At 37.5% G+C, this 20,209-nt stretch overlaps 1 protein-coding gene and 1 long non-coding RNA gene across 4 annotated transcripts; one reads left to right on the top strand and one right to left on the bottom strand.

Moving 5' to 3' along the window:
* Positions 1 to 3,225: 3,225 nt before the first annotated feature.
* Positions 3,226 to 13,037, bottom strand: LOC127515444 (uncharacterized). The gene is made up of 2 exons (XR_007930823.1): positions 12,942 to 13,037; positions 3,226 to 3,834 (listed from the first exon to the last, which is right to left on the bottom strand). It is a non-coding gene; the product is annotated as an uncharacterized LOC127515444 (long non-coding RNA).
* stk33 (serine/threonine kinase 33) lies at positions 3,734 to 20,004 on the top strand. 3 transcript variants are annotated; one of them, XM_051899055.1, is made up of 13 exons: positions 3,734 to 3,891; positions 11,892 to 12,008; positions 12,802 to 12,915; positions 13,027 to 13,131; positions 13,304 to 13,442; positions 14,446 to 14,531; positions 15,304 to 15,391; positions 15,665 to 15,740; positions 15,860 to 15,972; positions 16,063 to 16,148; positions 16,306 to 16,551; positions 18,317 to 18,412; positions 18,725 to 20,003. In XM_051899055.1, exons 2-13 carry the CDS (start codon positions 11,892 to 11,894, stop codon positions 18,983 to 18,985), a joined length of 1,527 nt encoding a protein of 508 aa, XP_051755015.1. In that variant the 5' UTR covers positions 3,734 to 3,891; the 3' UTR covers positions 18,986 to 20,003. The 3 variants fall into 3 exon arrangements, with proteins under 3 accessions (XP_051755015.1, XP_051755017.1, XP_051755016.1); XM_051899057.1 differs by having other exon boundaries at positions 3,735 to 3,891; positions 18,715 to 20,002; XM_051899056.1 differs by lacking the exon at positions 3,734 to 3,891 and adding an exon at positions 3,970 to 4,107 and having other exon boundaries at positions 18,725 to 20,004.
* Positions 20,005 to 20,209: the final 205 nt, after the last annotated feature.

Genomic DNA, 20,209 nt, shown 5'->3' with positions numbered 1-20,209 from the left:
ATTCTTAAATCAAGATGGATTTTCTATATAAGAAAATGATATAAGATATTTAGTCTTGTTTTCTGGGGGGATCTAAATTAAGTGCATTTTACTTAAAATTATCAATATCTGCCAGTGTGGTAATAAAAATAATCTTAATGCAAACGGAAAACAAGATTATTCGGAGTGTCTATTACTAAGTGCAAATTAACAGTAGCCCTGCCCATCAATGTCACACAAGGTTAAAATCAATCCATGTGATTGATGGTTTCGGTGGTGTAGGTGGTAGTGCGTTGGACACTGAGAACTAAATTACGATGTGATTGACTGGGTTCAAATCCGCCTTCTGCCGAGCTCTCTATTCTCCCTTTTCCCATCACATCAGAAAGGCATTTATTTTCAATAAAAATGAAGAAAATGTTCTGAAAGTGGAAGTAAATTGCCTAACGAGTGTTTAATAATAATAAAATAATTTACACTCTGTTATTATTGCATCCTGTTAATTTACAACAATACTGAGGTGCAAACAGTATGTATCTGCCAGTATAAAAAATAAATAGCATCTAATTACTGTTTACACTTATTGCAAATAACTGCTACTTTTAGCCTACATGGTAAATAGAACATAATTTTCACAAAAAAAAAAAAAAAAAAGCACTTAATTTATTAAATTATTTTATTTCTTCCCTTTTTGCATGTGGGATACCATGAAAATGAATATTAGTTCAATAACTTACCGTTCTGCCAGTTTTCACCTTTGATATTATAACAGTGATAAGAATTAAACTTGCATTGACTCAGAAGTACAGTATGCGGACGTCATTTTGTCACGTGCTGTTGCCATGGTGAATCGTAATATCAGAGCTCCATTGATGATGGCTTTTCATAGTCGTGGTGCACGCGCTTAACTCAGAGTCAACCTACTCAGAGTCGACTGAATTAACTCAGTTCAGCTGTTCTGAAACAGAAAACTCAGAGTTTCCCATTTCAGAGTAAGTCAATTCAGAGTTCAAGTTTTAACTCAGAGTTGGTTGAACCTCCTTATTGAAACGGGCCCCAGGAGCAGGATTGGACACCCCTTCTCTAAACTAACGACGATTCCTTCTAATAAATGAGAAAAAAGAATGTTGGCTCGAGGTCTGTTGCCTTAAAAAAGGCCTAAATCAGTCGGCCATTTCTAAGGCTGTCCTATTCAAAATTTTTCCAGTGCACTGAAATGTTTGCTCAGTAAAATTTCTCACAATGCACTGTAAAAACACTTATACCTTGCTTATATCCGGTCATGTTTTCTTGTCTCTCAAGTCATCATGGCACTGTACTTTTAACAGTAACAATGAAGATGCATGATGAACAACACAAATCATACTAGAAGGGCATCGGTCCTGGAATGTAACACAGTGATGTTGTTGATAAATACTAGTGACATTTAAGTGCGACCCAGTTTTCGATCAGTGCCCCAATGTTTAGTGGCTTTGTTAGTGGCTGAATTTGTGTTCACGATACACTGATTCACAACATAGAGAACTGGGGACTATAAAGAGACACAGCAATAGAAGCCATGAAAGACTTCAGTTGTTCATGTGTGCCATGCCCTTAAGCAAGTATAAAGGCTGGAAAAGCATTTATAAATGTGTTGCAGTTGAAAAATTGTCTAAGTTGAGGAAATCCAATGTAGTTGCTGCTCTCCCCGAGTGGGTGTCCTGATCAGACTATAACCATTAAACTAGATAATGTCATAAATATATCCAAGAAAAAAAGGAATCTCAGATATATCGATCAATCAAGAATTCTCTTTTTCAAGGCTGCTTATCAGATGAAGAAAGTATTAAATGGAGGTTACTGCTGCTAAAGTTACAAAATACTATTCTGATTCTACTTGTCAGTTTATTGTTTTTTTTGTCAGTTTATTGTTTTGTTTTTTTCAGTTTATTGTTTAGGTACTAGTAATGTCATGTGAAGTTCAATAATTTGTGTGATTAGTTTAAGCAGGCTGTGTTTGTGTATTTTTGTCATTTGTTTGAAGAATTTGTCTGAAGAGCAGCTTTATAATGCAGAATTCCACTTCATACAGTACAGGACTTTTCGTAAAGCTGTGGGAAAAGTGGAATGTGTACCTTGATTTTTTTTTAAACATAGTAATATGTTCAATAACCTACTAATAATTAGTCTTTTTTACTAATACTAAATTCTTTTATAATTAATATTTTGTTTGCTTGGACATTGTCATAACCTGATATATTTGCAATAAATATCTTTTTTTTTTTTTATCTCAAAGTGTTGATCTATATAATTTATTTTAAGTCTAAATTGATTGTATTTTCACATTAGTGGAACTTTTGTCTTGATTACTTTTAATTGTAAAATATTTTCAGCTGGTTAAACTTAGAAATGTAAGTTCACCTGCTGCCCTAAAAATGTGAGTTAACTCAACTTGAAAATAAGCTTTGTTTCAACTCAAAAATAGTCAAGACAACGCATTACTTTAAGTTAAAATTTAAACTTAAAATAATGCATTGTCTTGACTATTTGTGAGCTGAAACATAGATTATCTTCAAGTTGAGTTAACTTATGTTTAGTTGAGTTAACTCACATTTTTAAGGCAGCAGGTGAACTTTTATTTCTAAGTTTAACCAGCTGAAAATGTTTCTTTTCTTTTACTATTGGTTTAAATACCATTGGCCTACCTGTTGTTTCTAAAGCACTCAGCTAGATTTTCTGGTGTGTTGTTAAATGCAGAATTTTCTGTTCAGTACATACACTAAATTACCAGTTGTTTTCTTACCATACTGACCTAATAAAATATACATAGAAACTTTTAAAAATGTTGTAACTTTAAAAAGTATTTCTTCAGAAGAGTAGGCCACTGCCACACTTTCAGAAAAGTAACAGGAATGACCCAGCAGTAACCTATGCAGTGCCTTGTAAAACTTGTTCATGTCATAATATAAAGGGAGACTTGGAGAGACACACACCACATGTGCCACTGTCAAATGAAACAAAATTTCATGAACCTTACAGGATCTAATAATCCACTAGATGGAGACAAACACCTATTACTTCATAAGTGTGTTAAAAATGGACACATAATTGAAAACTAAAAGAGAAACGAATTTTGTGACTAATTAAAGTCAGCTTATTTAACTGATGGAAGGTTTTTGTTTAATTTGCATTCAGAAATAGTAGGCTACTTTATATAGAATAATATTCACACACAATTTTGAAATATAAAAGTTCATTAAAAGTACATTAAAGAATGTTCTGCATTTATTTCAGCTTTAGCGAAAATAAACGTCTAAATATTTCGCTATAAAACACAATAGGCTACTCATTAGGTGGGTGTCGCAGAAGTTCCAGTTAAATTTGGCTGTGCTTTAGTAAATTGCACTGATAAATCCTTGTCTAACTAGGGAGCTCAGCATACTTATCTTAAATATTTTCCCTGAGGAACATGTAGTGTAGCCCGTAGTTTTCGATTCCCGACACGCTAATGAATGACACATTTGAGTCAGTTCATTTCAATGAACAGGTCAAATGGTTTAGCGAAACAGTCGGAATCGGTTCGTGGTTCAGTCGGGAATCATTCTGATAGTTCACTGACGAAGCACTTAAATTTCAAGAAACAACAACAAAACCCCACCAACAACAAAGACACCCTTGGTCTTGACATGACAATAATAACCTACTTAGGATTCATGCTTTCAATTATTGAATTGGCTCTTCACATAACTGCAGTGTGCAGGTGTCTCATTCTCGTGATGTCCCTCGCACCACACCGTAGTTCTCCCTCCCTCTCGAGGGAGGAAAGTTTGGACAGCCGCAAGTGTTAAATTCTCTTGCATCAAGGATTTCGATGACCTGCAAGAAGCATAACAAAGGAAAAGCCCTTCAAAAACACAACAACTCATATGAAAGGTAAGTGTATATTTAGAAAAAGCGTGTTGTGTTAATGTCGCGTGAGCTTGCATTGAAGAGGAAGCGCAAGTTGGCCAAGCGCTCTATGTTGCCATGGCAACGTGGTCCGGAGCAGCAGACAGTGTAATATTCATCTCACTAATGTGCAGTTAAATAACATTAACTTGACCATTTCCCGCGGAAAATACAACGAAGATGTCTGTGTAGTCGCATTATGTAAGTAGAACCATAATATTAAAAGCCTTATATGTTATTAATCCTATTTTGCACCTCAACACGACTAAAGCAACTTCTGAGGAAGTTTGCTTGGCTAACAACTATTACAGGTGAGAAATAAGAAGACACCATTAAAATAAAAAAGTAAAATAAGCAATTATTTTGTTCTGTTAAAAAGACACAAAGAGTAATTGTATTTATAAAATGAATTGCTTAAACTGAAGAACTTGATTTTTTCACACTCAGGATATAGTCACCTAAACACTCAATAGCCAAGCATAGTCGGTGTTTTGAAACATAAGGGAGCAATAAAACATCTATTATTATGCAGGTTCTATGCCAGATAATTATATTTAGCTGGAACAGGTCACAGGGAGTTAATTGCTACTTGCACGAGATTTAAATAATTATTGGCTTTAAGCTTCTGAATATTGGTTGCAGTGGTTGTGCCAGGTCTCGTTTTGTCCTACAAAATAGTCTATGTTTCGGAGTGGGATGTAAACTAATAGTCAGTGTAGTATAATTTCATCATTCACTGAGAAATATGGTCAAATTTTTGAGATAGGAAAGAGTGTTTTTTTGTATACGATAACATTCTTATGAAAAATGGAGATAGGAAGGCATAAAGGCATGCCTGAATCCATTGTTTGCATCACATCCTGTATTCTAAGATGCCTTTATCTGGTTGTGTCCTTTGCTGCCTATGATAGTCCACAGTCTTTGTGGTGTGTGGGTTGGCAGTTGGTGGAAAGAATAAAATGGATGTCTAATATAGAGCAGTTGAAAGAGGTAAATTCATTTATAAATGCCAATGTTTTTTATTTTAATACGCTAAAAAAAGCACTAAATACAAAATAGTTTCATGAAAATAGTTGTCACTAATATTTGCTTGGTTATTTCCAGAACTCAATTTTTTTTTCTATAACATAACATTAGACATGATTGGCCGGTTGCATAAACTGCTTACAGTATATAATAATAATAAAAGTTACTTACAAACAAGTTCTTAAGACACAGTCCTATCATAGAGGCTAGGTTTATGCAACTGGCCTGATGTTTCAGTGCTTTGGAAGCCTGTCTGAAACCAGTCATTGAATGGCTGAGAAGCAAGGTAGCTTCCTTTGGTTTTGGACACATCCACAATGTTTTACAAAACAGAGCTGGTCAAACATATTTCTGTCTAGGCTTACTCTCTACCCCTTATGTAATAAACATATATAGAATATTGCTATTGTAAAGTACTGAAGATTAAACAGTATTTCACACTGAGCACTTCTGGTTTTACACTAAACTCTCACATAGCCTAAAGCGTCTCTTGGCTTATGTGCTTCTCTGGCTGATGTTGGTTTGACAGTATGAGGCGTAACTTGAGTGCCCAGTGGTAGGCACTGCTTGAGTCTGCTCTGTAAGAGGAGCCAGGTCTTTCTCAGGTGGTTTTAGTTGCTGAGGCTCTCACTGATTTTCCTCCCCAGCAGGCAATGACATTTGGCCTGTAAGACTGAGGTTTCTCCTGACTGTGCACTGTCAAATATTGATGGTAAGATCAAGAAGGATTTTCTGTCTGAAGCAGACACTGTACTCTGTGCCTTGGCATCAGCAATCTACATATTATACTCTGGTACCTGTCTGGTGAGGTCTCACCAATGAAACTGCTTCCTGTTCAGAGTTAGTTTATATGCAAGCAATGCTTAGTAGTTCATACATTTAAAAAAATTTTTGTTTTGTTTTCAGATTAGGCTGCTCAGTTTGACTAGTCTTTCACATAGTATCTCATCATCCAAGAACAGACATTTTTCGTTTAAGTCCCTTAAAATGTGTCACTTGTTGGCAGGTTGTCAGTCACAGTATCCATATGCTTGTATCCCCTAATTCAGAGATCTTCATCCCAGCTCCCTTCAATCATCAGCTACACAGGGGAGCATGTCAGCTAACGTGTTATCACCTATAATTAGGGCTGCACGATTTGGGGAAATAAAATCTTTCTGATGAATTGCAATATAAAAAAAGCTCCAGGTTATTTTATGTTATAGTCATATTGATGCAGTATATAATCTTTTTTTGCGATTACATTATATAAATTTTGTGGTTTTATTATATAAATGTAACTATAAAATAATTATAATTATTATTTTTGTTAAAATGATTATTATTACTAAATAAAAAACAGAATAAGATATATTGCTATTGTAATATTTCACAGTGAAGAAATTGAGTATTTAAAGAAAAAATATTTGTAATTGTAAAATTGCAATACTAATATCAAAGTCCCTTTAAGACAAGTCATTTTACTCGGTGGCCATCTTTGAAATGCCTCTCGGGCATGCAAGTGCAGCTCCTATCTCTTTGAATGGGGAACCATCAAATTCTCCAAAGCTGTTCGCCAAGCTTTCTATTAAATTTAATATTTGAAATCACCAATGAAATCTGATAACAACTGCCTCATAAATATTGTTTCTAAACGCTCGAATCATGACAAAAAAACGGTATTTTTCAGGCTGGATCAAGCTAATGCGCATGCGCAGTCCTAAATGTGTCTCATTTCTGATTGTTTCTATAGGAACCGGAGCTTCTAACAGCCGCTGTAGTGACGCGATGACTTTACCAATCAGCGATTGGCTCTTATTTAGAAGGCGGGACTTATTCCGCCATATTGCGTGTTGCACTTTCTGCCATTCAAATATTTATAGCTGTCTTAATATCATTTTCAAATGTTGAACCATTGATCTTTTATTTAGATGTAAAACCGACGGGAACCATTAAAGCTTCTTTTTTGTTGACAACAGCTGGTTTAAGTGTGTCTCATTACAAGTTTGGGAATATGGTTGGTGCATGTTGCTTTCCCATATGCATGTTATAAGCGATATATCAAGTGACATGTCCCGAGGTGGAACCTAGACAATTGAAAACACCTCCTAAAGGCCTTTGAAATATTATTTTGGACCTTTGTAGTCATTCTGACTACCATTTAGTACCATCATATTTGTTTTAGCATACAAGACAGTTATGCATGCTAACCATCGGCACAATACCATGGTAAAAGCTCACAAGGGTGTGCTTGCATACTTCCTTGAGCACTGCATCAAAGGGAACGATTGATGTGCCCTTTCTAATGTGGAATGTTGGTGTCTAGCTGAGCTCCTCAGATATTTGCAGTAGGAAGAATTGTTAATGATTGCAACAGGTGAGTCATTAATGCAGATCGGGCTGTGCGTTGTCCGTTTTCCTCAAGTTCACTTTTGTTTCACTGGCATTTAAAGCTAAATTGTTGCTATAACACCATCCTCTCCTGAAGAGGGTGCCTGTGTACTCGTCATTATCACTGATTAAGCCAATAATGGTGTTGTCGTCAGGAAATTTGATGATGCTGCTCTACTGTGTAGAGATGCAATGAATGGTTGAGTAACGAGTATAATTAGGACTGAGGCAAAAGCCCTGTGGAGTGCTGATCTTAATTATTTTTATGGATGAGGTGATGTTTCCCATCTTGACCACCTGGGTTCTGCCTGTTAAAAGTCCAGTACCCAGATAGATTTACACATATTCAGAAGTTTCACTTGTGTATGTTGAACAGTATGTTGTACAGTATGTTGACTGTAGTGATACTAGGAAGCAGGGGACTTTTCCCTCACGCCTCCTATCATGTTTTTTTAAATTAAAACATCATTTATTTATCTTTCATAAAAGGTTGTCATGTGAATAACCAGTCAGTAAGGATGTTGTTTTTAAGTTTCACTTGATGTTCAGTAAGTGAGTCCAATATTGATTCAGTAATGGTCAGAATGATTCAAACTGGTAATGTGTGAGATTGTGAATCTCTCTGAATGATTATTTAAAAGAACTGGCTCATAAGAATCATTTCATTCATTTCAAATAATAACTTTTGTTGTGTTGATGTCTTCTAGTTATCTAAGCACACATAATTTTATTTTGCCTGCAGTTGAATGAATTTGTCTAGACTCTGGACTTCTTAACCACCCATTGATATCTTAGTTTAGAGTGGGGTATCATTTGAGACCTCCAGTCAAAACCTCCTCCAACACATAATAATTATGACATCTATATTTAAATTTTAAAGACAAACCATATTTATATGCAAGAAGTCATTGGTAGGTTTACAGATATGTCCCCTTTTGTAGCATTTTCATGAGTGGTTGAACTATATCAATTGGCAGTCCATTACAAACCTTAACTTCATGTTAAACAGGAAAACATTATGTAGTATGGTGAGGTGAAGCACTCAGGTAAATTATGATTATGAGGTTAAATGACTCCAATAGTGTAAGCAGTCTAGACAAGCAAGGCACTATATCACTTGGTAATGTAATTCCAAGCTTCATTAAGACTGTGACGTTTATCATTTTTCATCAAAGGCACCTGTCAATGAATAATTAAGCTGCAGATAAGAAGAGTAAAATCCTTAGTAAGAGTAGATCAGGAGACCACTGCATCATGCAAGATTTAATATCAGTTTGCTTTGTGTATCTCAGATGTATTGCAAACCAACAATCAATGACCTTCAAATTACAGCCAACACAAATATGGCATCCTTCAAGCATATCTTAAATATCTCAATAATGTTTCATGAATGCTTTAATAACATATTACAAACGCTTGGCCTCTGCAAATAATCTTCTTGGTCAAGTATTTATTGATAAATAATTTAAATCATTCATGTTATGCAGTACATTGTCATATTGCTCTTGTATTTGCTTTGATATATTAGAACAAAAATTACACTCACTTTTGTTTTTCAAAAAAATGTAATTATGTGAATAAAAGTGTGAATTTTAAAAAATAACTTATTTTGACTTATATGAATGTTGCCATTTTATCATTCTATTATGAAAAACAGGCAATTTATTAAGAAATATTCAAGGTGTTTTCATTTTTTTCATTTTTTCCGTTTATTTTTTGTTCCTATGTTCTTCACTTTTTGTAATAGAACTATAGAAATAATTAATTTACACACAAACATATTCATTTTTTTACACAGATTAAAATGTATAGCATAGCATAATTGACTCAAGCAAAAAAAAAAAAAAAAATCAGAAAGAATTCAGAAATTAGAAGAGAGAGACAGCATGAGGGGAAGTAGGAAGAAATTCGTATGTGTTGAGAGAAAAGAGCAGGCGAGAACTCTATCCAGGCCCTGTATTATCTTTGTGTGTTCAGACATCATACCAGAGTCACATTTAATTTGGGCTCAAGCCAAGAGACAGCACCTCCCACAGTCAGGAGAAACAATGCACATTTTAGTCCATAAACAATCAGTAAACAAGCACTAATGGGGTTTTTACTGTTATGGCCAAGAAATGAAAAATGCAAGAGGATCAATTGCAGACATTCTATCTGCCATAATTACTTTCCTTTGAGTGCTTCCAGAAATCTGGGAGGTCTGTGGATTGCTTCTTAGCTGATGTATATTCTGTGAGGCAGCTAAAATATGTCTCTCTTAAAATGACTCTGAGTCTGTGAGGCTTATTATTACCTTCTTGCCTATTTTTTTTTTTTTTTTTGCTTGGGTACATGTGTGCTTCCTTTTGTGCTCATTGAAAATTTGTGCTTATATAAAGATGTTTTGCTTCTGTAGCTGCAAAAATGGAATTCTGTAAGCGTAGCTTAAAGATTCGAAATGTGGCCTGGTGAGAAATGCATGTACTCTGATACGGTGTGTATGTTGCTGATGTTATCAGATACAAGGCAAAATCCTATTAAAAAATAATAGTAAAACTTATGTATGCAGGTCTAAATTGCAGTGTTAAATTTATTCTAATTTGTTCTCAGCAAGACCACAGACCTCAATAAGACGTATCCTTTTGACAGCACAAGAAGAACTGTAATGTTAATCAATATTCAGCGCTAAGCATAAAGAGAGTGCTTTCAACATACTGTTCAGCCCTCTGATCTTAGGGCTTTTGAAATGGGGCTTTTATGTCATTTATGGCTCAGTTTTGGTTTTGGCTCACTCTTAACAGTGCTGTTGTTAAGTTCAGCAGTTGTTTTGCCCGAGTGAAATGCTGATGTACCTTTTCATCAATGCCACTCAGTTTTTGAAGTTTAAGAGCTTTTTTGAAGAGGAATTCCTCTCTACTAACAAAGCACGGGTTCAGCAACATTTTGCTGTCCACCTCAGAAACGACTCTTTTACACATCCTCTTGCATTTGCAGAAGCCAGCGCTGCAAGACGTGACAGCTTCTGAGATGTCTCTATGTCCTGATCGTTTTTCCTCATTTCCCAGGTCTGTTCAGGGGGAAGCTCAGTGTGCTACACTTTGACCTTTACTACTCTTATCACATAACTCTAATTGAGCTGATAGAAATGTCCAGAATGTGTCACAACCATTTTGTTTAGCAGATAGATGGTCAGTAATAGGAGAGACAGTGCTGTTATGAGAGGACCTGTCAGTGGGACTTGATAATGCTGCTAAGAGAGGAGAGGTTAAAGACACTGCTTCCTCATTAATATTTAATCTCTTGTCTGTGTGGCGGATCCACTTCGCCGCTCCCACTCATCACACCATAATTGCTTTACATTTAATTTGGCCCTAGAGAACGTTTTTAAGCTGAGTAAATTGTGCTTAATGTTAGTGTGGAGACTTTAGACACTTTCTTTTAAAGTGAGAAGTGAATTTGGAGAGCGACAGGTGAAGCCTAGACTTTAGAGACATTAGACTCTGGATTGCATGTATGTGATGACAGACACTTACTCCTGAATGAATATTTAAAGAGACATCTTATTTGAAACTTTACAGTTCATTGTTTAATATACAAGCTTTTGACCTTGTTCACTAATAATTACATACAAGTATACATACACGCACAGAAAAGTTTCTCAGGTGCGCACACGCATAAATTACCCTTGTTCTAATGTCGATGAATCTGGATTATTCTACTTAAGGAAGCATTTGCCTGAATTAGCATAATACATGCCCAAGCCATCTCCATATAAGGGCTTTTAGTACAAGCTCGACTGTACGTACATTTTTCACTCTCTGCAAACATGTCCTTTTTAAGTCTTTTCCTACTTTTTTCTATTCTTTATGACTTAGGTGACTTAGTATTTAACTTTATTATATTATATTAATAATAATAATAATAATAATAATACAACAATAAATAATATAATAATATTTATAATGATAATAGCCTGTCATGAAAAACAGCAAGGAAGTTCGGTATTTTCGGCTGTAGTGATGAAGTCGATGATGCTGACTCGTCATCTTCGCAGTAGCGGACTCGCCTATATGCACGACACGTTTCATATGGATTACATAACCTGAGAATATCTGTTTTCCATTTGAATTAGTTCATTTAAAAGTTCATTTCGCTTTCTATAGATATATTTTTCATGCCTGTGAGGCAGCTGGCCATCTATTCAGGGTTTTGTTCTGCCTTCAGCCCGAGACACTGGGATAAGCTTCAGCATCCCCTACATAGGACAAGCAGTTTATACTAATAATAATAATAAAAAATCTTGTTCTTACCATTTTTTTTATTATTCTGTAGGCTATTTTTAATACATTTTCGGCTTAACACGTTTCTAAGGCCACAGGTAGTGATTTTTGTTTGTGTATGTTTTTTCTTCTTCTAAATTTTAGAATACGTTTTTTTCATGAATCATGATTTTTGTGTGAAAATATTCACAAATATGGGTGCATGCACATGTTAGTGAATAAGAGCCCAGTGCCTCCAATTCTGTGATCTCTTTTTGTGGGAGTTTCCATGTTTGCAATTATGTTGTTGCTCTATATATGCAAATTATTAAAAATGGATTCATCTTTTAGATGACACATACAAATGTGTCTGGAGCTGAAAAGAAAATGGCTTCTCAGTGGACTCGTGCAAACAGTGCCGAGAAGGAGGTGCCCCACACTCGCATTGAGGATGAATCCAACATACAGGTAAAGCCCTTATTGATCTAGATCAGGGGTGTCAAACTCAGTTCCTGAAAGGCCACTGTCCTGCAGATTGTTGCGTCCACTCTAATTAAACACACCTGAACCAGCTAATCAAGGTCTTCGGGATTACTAGAAACTTCCAGGCAGGTGTTTTTGGAGTTGGTTGGAGCTACACTCTGCAAGACAGTGGCCCTCCAGGAGCTTTGACACATGTGATCTAGATGCAGTGCATGCTACATTGTACACACATTTGTTCTTGCGGTGTGGAAGTCTTGATTTTTTTTAGCCATCAGAAATTTATGGCCACTCCTATCTTGCTCCAGAGCCATGGCCTTGCTTGCTATGGTCTGACCGCCCTCCAATCTGGTAGCGCCCTCATCAGGCCTGGAGGGAAATGACACCTTTATGCTGTTGATTGCCCTCGCCCTCTCAGGAGGTTTCCGACTGCTGTCTTTGCCAAATCCGCAGCAGGCAGTGCTCAGCCTTGCATGCGCAGAGATAATGATCAAGTTAATTAGACCTGAGATTGAATGAACTGCGGCAGCAACTTAATCATTTGTAACTTGATTAGAAATACTATATTCTCCCAAACTCCAGAGACTGGCAAACTTGAAAATTAAGTTCCACTTTAAGGATTCAGGTCTCAACTTAATAGAGTATAGAGAAGCTGAAAAACAAACCCACCCTCATTCTGTCCCCATTAGTCAGAGCTGGAGCGTTGTTTACAGTCACTATAGGAGAAGAAGTGTGTATGTAATACTTCACCTAATGCGGCCCTCTTTATTTGGATACCCAGAAAATCTATTCCTTTGGGAGGAAATTAGGTCAAGGCAACTTTGGCGTCGTTTGCGAAGCCACTCACATTGAGACGCAGAGGAAGTGGGCAATTAAGAAGGTGAACAAAGAGAAGGTAAGTGTTTGGTCATCATGTTTCACCTGTTGACAGAGGTGATGGATGGAAAGCCGCTCACATGGTTTTCAAGGATGGGTTAAGTGTCACAAATGCTCTGCATCCATGCAGGCTGGCAGTTCTGGTGTGAAACATCTGGAAAGAGAAGTCAGCATCATGAAAAAAGTGAAACATGAACATATTATACATCTGGAGGAAGTCTTTGAGACACCAAAGGTGAGAGTGAAAACATGAAACATCTATTCTCTTCTCTTTCCTTTAAAGTTCGCTCAGCTGTGCTATTGTGAACCACATCAAACTGCTGTGTATGCAACTGGATTGTATTTGACAATGGCTTCTCGTTTGATGTCAGAAATTATCATGTATGTTTGTGTGCGCTTTTCTTCAGAGGATGTACCTTGTGACTGAACTTTGTGAAGGAGGTGATTTAAAGGATCTCCTGCAGAAGAACAAGCACTTCTCTGAGGAGGAGACCAGACACATCATCAAAAGCTTGTCTGAAGCTATTGTATATCTGCACAAAAAAGGTGACGCTCACAAAACCCAGCACACTCCTCCAGTTCTGACATTCGTCAGCAGATACTTCTCATTCGTCAGCAGATACTTCTCATGAGCCTGTTTTCTGAGGAAGTGTTGATGCTTTCTTACCCTGAAAACATATCATCCAATTTTATTTCTTTATTTCAGTGGCATTAACTTTAGAGAAATGTGTTAAATGGAAATGAAAACCCTAAAGTTCGGAAATTTGTTCACATCTTTGTTAAGTCATATGCAATGGCCTGGATTCCTTTGTTCCCCCCATATTCGATAATCACTCTGATGATTGCATCCACATTAAGTTCCTCTGTCATTACGGAGAATCAGGCTTGTTTTAATAATGAGATAATAATGAACAACTGTCAGACAAAATATCAGCCCATTTTAATTGAGTCTGAGGGGTTTATTTGAAGATACTTGGCGTTTTTTCTATTTCTCTCTCCTTCTTGTGAAATCTGCAGTTAGAGGTAATTTAGGACGTTGCTTGGCAATGAGACACCATTACATGGGGCTAATGAGTCATTAACAACGAGCAGGGGAGGAATACTGATTAATAGGTGTGTTTTTCAACAGTCCCCGAGTGCTGGTGTGCCTCACGTCTAGAGGAGCTAATGATGCCACTTGCAATGTGTATATAGTACTGGAGTGTTTTATGAGATTGCAGTATATTAGCCTCACATGCTGATTATAATTTGATTATTTTCACATTCCTATTTAAATACGTACGGTTAACTTGTGAAGCAGTAATGAAGAATCATGATGTGGATGAAAGTGGTGGGCCCTGTGTGCTGGGTTCACACGAGAACTACATTGCGTGACAGAATGAATTGCAATTTAAAAGTGAACAGAGACAAACATTTCATTTGAATTGGTCATTAAAGCATTTTTAAAACTGTTACCATTCCAGTGTGTTGCATTTTTGCCATGCTCTCATCTTTATGAATAATACAAACCCATTTCTCTCTTGCTCTTTTTCCTGTTTCTCTCTCTCAGACATTGTTCATCGTGACCTCAAACTGGAAAACATTCTTGTGAAGAGTTGTCACCACGGCAACGATAACGATATGGTCAATATCAAGGTGAGCGAGACGGTAAAAACTTCTGCGCAGGCATGTGGTATGGCATTCAAACGCGGCGGGACCTCTGGACATTCTCGTCTGTTGTTTGGTTCTCCCACCATCCTCCTTGCCCAAACCTTTTAACTGCTTTTTAAATACTGTCTCATTACACCAGACCTCCTGCCTAACTGCTTTCATATCACATTCTCAAAGAAAATGAATCACAAGTGGCTTTTCTGAGACAAATTACCAGCCGGGGCACAGCGTGGAGCAGAATAGAGCGTTGACGGGAGCCGACTGAAGCCGCTACCTGGAGCGGGAGGTTGAATCAGGGCAGCGCTGTGTTATAAATCAGAGTAGAACGGGGGCCCAAAGACAGCGCTGTCCTGGCACTGTATTAAAAGCTTTTATCTGGCAGAAGGTGGTCATCTCTCCTGGATATTAATCCTGCCCGCCCCTGACGCACCAATGAAACGATATACACTCCTCATATATATTATTCATATGGCTCAGCAGCACATAGTCTGTGCGAGTGTGTGTACCGGCTGCTCTATGGAAGTCTGTTTGGGCCGTAAATATTTTAATTGAGATCTAGAAGTGAATGTGAGAGAGATACGGTGATCAGTTGCAGCATGTCTGCAGTTCATTACTTTCAGTATTCCACTAGATCAGAATCTAATGATGAAAAGTATCAAGGAAAGAAGGAAATGTTTGAGTGTGTATGTGCTTAAAATGTTTAATTTTTGGATGGCTAAGATTGTGAGTAACAAAGTCCTGTCTTCTCTGGTCTCAGGTCACAGATTTCGGACTCTCTGTGCAGAAGGGTGGTGTGGGCAGTGAAAACATGCTGCAGGCCACTTGTGGGACACCTATGTACATGGGTAATTCACATACTCAAACGCATACATTCTCTTGTTCCATTTACTTGTGATTTGATGAATTACTATGGGGGGGTGTTAATAAATTGAATGAAGGGCTGATTAAAATGAGCAGTAAAGTGGAGATGACCTAATTTACTGTAAGTGATGTGACGCTGATAACATTCGAGAAGGAGTAGAGGCTGAAAGCTGTCAACGACATCACGCATCAGATATCACACATTACACCAGACCTCAAACATCTTTCATTATTGACACGTGGACTTGCCCTTTCAGCACCTGAGGTGATTAATGGTCATGAATACAGCCAACAGTGTGACTTGTGGAGCATCGGCGTCATCATGTACATGCTGTAAGAAGATCTCTCCTGTTGTTTTCATTCTCATGCACATGCACAGACTCACATGCAATCAGGTGCTCTGACTTGCACTATGTGTGTATGTTTGTGATTCATTTTTTTTTTTTTTTTAGGCTGTGTGGAGAGCCTCCATTCATATACAGCTCTAAGGAAAGGCTTTCTGACATGATTATGAAAGGAGAGCTCACTTTCTCTGGCCCTGTGTGGCACACCATTAGTGATGCAGGTTAGAACTGCCTCTGATATCCACACTGTTCCATTATGATTGCAGTTCAGCCAGTGTGGTAACTATTTTACTGTATGTTCTGTCTTACAGCCAAAAATGTAATACGGTGTTTGTTAAAAGTTGACCCAGCTCACCGCATCACAGCCAATGAGCTGCTAGATAACCCTTGGATTTCGGTAAGAGAACTCAATTACTCTTTTCTCCTGTTCAAATGAGGTCATGAATATTATAGATTCAGAAATCAGCTAATTAGCACTCTTCAGTTTGATGGATGATTCACTGCGGAACCTGTCAGAAAGAAAGGCTTGAAAGAAAGGAAATCTTTGTTTAAAGGGGGACACCTCAACCACTGTTACACAAACAAACGTCTTAGTGATGATGCGTGATGCGCTCCGGAATGCTCCAAAGGACGAAGAGAGTGTGGAGGTGAACGAGGCGCTGCACAGCTTCTCTCTCACTTCCTCTCAGGATAAAGGGTCAGGGCAGAGTACTTCTGAAGAACTTTCAGTAACCCCAGCACCTCCTGATGACATCACAGACAGCAGCAGTAGCAGCAAACCCTCCACCCCAAACAAAAAGGTAGTAAACCAGTGTATAGATATTATAATTAGGGCTGCCCTCGACTAAAGATTTTTCTGGTCGACTAATAGTCGTTCATTTTAAGCGATTAGTCGACTAATCACGTTTATTAATAAACCATATGAATCATAATAATGAGCCTTTAATGCCTACGTAGCCTATTCAGCGTTCAAGCTCACGCATAAAGCTTGCCACAGCACACCGGCAGAAGTAATGATTATGAATGTGTCGGGAAAAACAGCAAGGAGACTTTTAATAATTGATAAACTGATGTTTTCTGTAATTTCGGCTGCAGTGATGAAGTCGACGATGCTGACTCATCATCTCCGCAGTAGCAGACGCGCCTATATGCACGTTTCATACGGATTACATAACCTGAGAATATTTGGTTTCCATTTGAATTGGTTCATTTAAAAAAGTTCACAGAGAGAGAAGGCAGAAATCACACCCTGTTTGCTTTCATTATTTTACAAAAGCACAATGTTTTGTTATTTTGAGCGCACACAAATACAAGTAGACTCTTTACAGATTCAAAAGATGTATTACTCTTATCTGTATGACTAAAAAAATGACGTATTGAAGTATTTTAAGTGCAAGTGATCACACCGTCGTCTTCATGTTAGCTGTCATGCAGGAAGCGCGCTACTCTTCAGCTTTCACACACTGCACAAACACTTGAATAGCCACATTTTTCTAAGTTAATGTTAAAGCAAGTGGTCATGTAAAGTTGTTACTATTTACATGTTTCAGGTGATAAGCCATATTTGAGGTTGATGAATTATAGGCAAGCGTTTGGATGTCCTGCCTGATGTACTGTATTTACCACATAGACCAGCTGTTAACGATCTGTCCGTCACATGACTTTGCCACTTCCTGTGGATTTTTTTTTCCTGTGACTAAACGACTAAGTAAATTTTGGTCGACTAACTAATTTTGGTTGCCTCTTCTCGTCAATTAACGGTTAGTTGACTATTAGGGGGCAGCCCTAATTGTAATACAAGGTATTGTACTTAATTGGTAGCTCATACATATTCAAAAGTGAAGCATTTCTGCATGTTCATGCATTCAAAAATGAACATAAAATAAAATATCTTTTTTTTTTTTGTATACCTTAATCATAAAACACCAGTCATGCCAAATTTGCAATCTGGGAGAATCTCAATCCCTCATCACAGCAATCATAGAGATATAAGACTGTGATGCCGATAATACTGTGTATATCACTGCAGCCATATGCTCTGTTAATGTTTACTTGATAGGGACAATACAGTATCTAGTTAAAGGTTATCTAGGGTAGCTATCTAGGGTGGCACTTAATGAACTTTTTTTTTTAAATGAATATTTGTATCCTTGCATATAAATGTATGCATTTAGCAGATGTTTTTATCTAAAGTGACTTACAAAAGAGGTCTTTAGCTGTGACAGTATTCACAAGAGAACACAGCTTCTTGTATTGCTTAAATACATTTTTTAGCCTGATTTGAGCTAAAGAAACAAAGCTTATGGTGTCATTTTTTCATGGTTTCGTTATTTTATGTTATTTTATTATTCATCTATACTTTTAAACTTTGCAAACAGTTTTTTAGAGTTTGATCTATCACTATTTAAGTAAATTTTGGTCTATCCCTATTTAAGTAAATTTGAGATGCACTTGCATGATCAGAATTACTAATATGGCTGCCACGTGGACCGACTTTCTTGAAAGGCTTTGAGGTTCTCTCAAACTCTTGTGGTTTTTCATTTGTTATACATTTAATTTCTATAGCCTCTGAAGAAAAAACTATCAGCCTCATCCTCTAATGGTGTTAAGAAGAGTGTGTCTGGTGCAAAGGCCTGCAGCACCAATACATCCACTGCACAGGTCAGTCATTCACTTCACTGAGCTTCCAATTGCTTTGCAGTTGATTTTCTAAAATATTTGTGCGCAGTCAAAGAGAGATATTTTGTCTTTTAAAAAGTATGTGACAGAAATCCTGGCTATTTCATGGCTAACTTCCATGGTCGCATTTTATTAAAAACAAACAAACTGTCTGTTCTCTAAACGGCCACTAGATGGTGCCAAGATAACCCTTCTCCATCAGCTGTCATACAGCATGCAGCACTGTCCGGTAGTGTGGTTTGTTGCGCTTTTGTGAGATGAATGAGAGTGTCTTATCTCGGCAGTCCCACACAGGTAACAAACCCCCTGCTCAGCCAAGCACAAAAAGCTACAGCAAGGCCTCCTCCATCTCGGGATCCTGTCTCAAAACATCATCGGCAGAAGCAGCCGCTGCAGCATCCAACTCAAGCAGGCACGAAAGCTTGTCCCCACGTCCCTCCACCTCTTCTATCCACCGTTCCACCAATCCAGCTTTTGGCTTCCGGGCTAAAAAACGCAGCTAGACCTTCATCCAGTGCCAAAGATGAGGAAGTCCTGGGGGTCACTGCGGCGTAGAGGGCCCGCTGGATACACAAATGACTCTTTAAGCCAAACCAGTGAATCAAATGTAAAACTACTTCCTCCAATGTGAATGCGTTTTTAGTCTTCTTAGTAGGATGTATTTTAACAGTTATTTTGCCCTTTGTATGAGTTAGACAGAAGCCTTTTATTTTGAGGATGAGCTGCTAGGTTTTTCGGGGGGTTGGTTGCTGCTTTATTTTTATGGACCTGGAACAGATGAACTCATCACTGGAAGAGCCCTGCATGGCACGAGATCGATTTGCCTGTTCATGGCAAGGCGCATAAGTCATCTTGAAGCACATTGAAATGCTATTAGGGAATGAATTCTCTATAGAGAATAAAGGAAGTTCAGGACTGTGAAGAATATAACAGGGTTTAATAGCTTTAGCTCTATGTTTTGCAATGGTAATTAGGCAATAACAGTAATTTGATGCAATATTCAAAAAGAACATGGTATTTACCACTTTCAAACTAAAGCAAATGCCACAACAGTACATGTAACAGCTATCCTGATGGACTTCAGGATAGCTGTCTATTCATTTTATGAAGATCTGTTGTTTCCTCTGCAGTTGTGTTGATAACACCGCTCACCATTTGCCAAATCACATCAGGTAGCTGTTGTATATGAATAGTTCTTTTTTGTTATCCATTAAAATGAAACCATCCAACAGTAACTTTTGTTGCATTTTTATCATTTTCAGTGACTCATGTACACAATATGAATTTTTCCTACTGGTATTAGATGTGCAGAACGCTTGCATCACAAATAAATAAGTCAGGGGGCGAGGGGACTTTAATGTTAGCCGTATGCTATGACTGTGAGCGGTGGGGCGCCAAGTGGTTAGACACCATGAAGAGAGCAGGATTGGGAGTCAAAGTGCAGGGTCTCTAATCTTGTTGAGAGCAGCAGGGTATACTGAGAGTACTGCAGCACTCCAGCACTGGTCTCTCTGCTGAAGAGAGAATAATCCCCAAGATGGATACAATATTAAAATAGTCAAGCAGAACTCACACAGACTGTATTACAATCCTCCTATTTGCATGTGGATGTGTGCGAGTGTGCGTTTGTGTTCATGGGAATTCCAGGGAGAAGATTGAAGTTCTCATTCATATAACCCTTTTAAATGCATTATTACTTTGCACTCATTGGTTATGTTTTCAATTTGTCCTTTTATAGTAAAAGAAGATGTGATGGACTGCATTAATCGAGGTGCAAAA

Source organism: Ctenopharyngodon idella, chromosome 7 (genome assembly GCF_019924925.1).
Source record: "Ctenopharyngodon idella isolate HZGC_01 chromosome 7, HZGC01, whole genome shotgun sequence".
Lineage (NCBI taxonomy): Eukaryota > Metazoa > Chordata > Actinopteri > Cypriniformes > Xenocyprididae > Ctenopharyngodon > Ctenopharyngodon idella.
Note: the sequence above shows the minus strand (reverse complement) of the source record. Positions and strands in the feature narration are given on the sequence as shown.

What these genes read in the sequence shown, in the direction of transcription:
- stk33 (XM_051899056.1), top strand. Translation starts at nt 11,892, where the DNA reads ATGACACATACAAATGTGTCTGGAGCTGAAAAGAAAATGGCTTCTCAG. An exon ending in ACGATATGGTCAATATCAAG is followed by an intron (nt 14,532 to 15,303) that starts GTGAGCGAGACG and finishes CTCTGGTCTCAG; the next exon opens with GTCACAGATTTCGGACTCTC. An exon ending in CCTCCACCCCAAACAAAAAG is followed by an intron (nt 16,552 to 18,316) that starts GTAGTAAACCAG and finishes TAATTTCTATAG; the next exon opens with CCTCTGAAGAAAAAACTATC.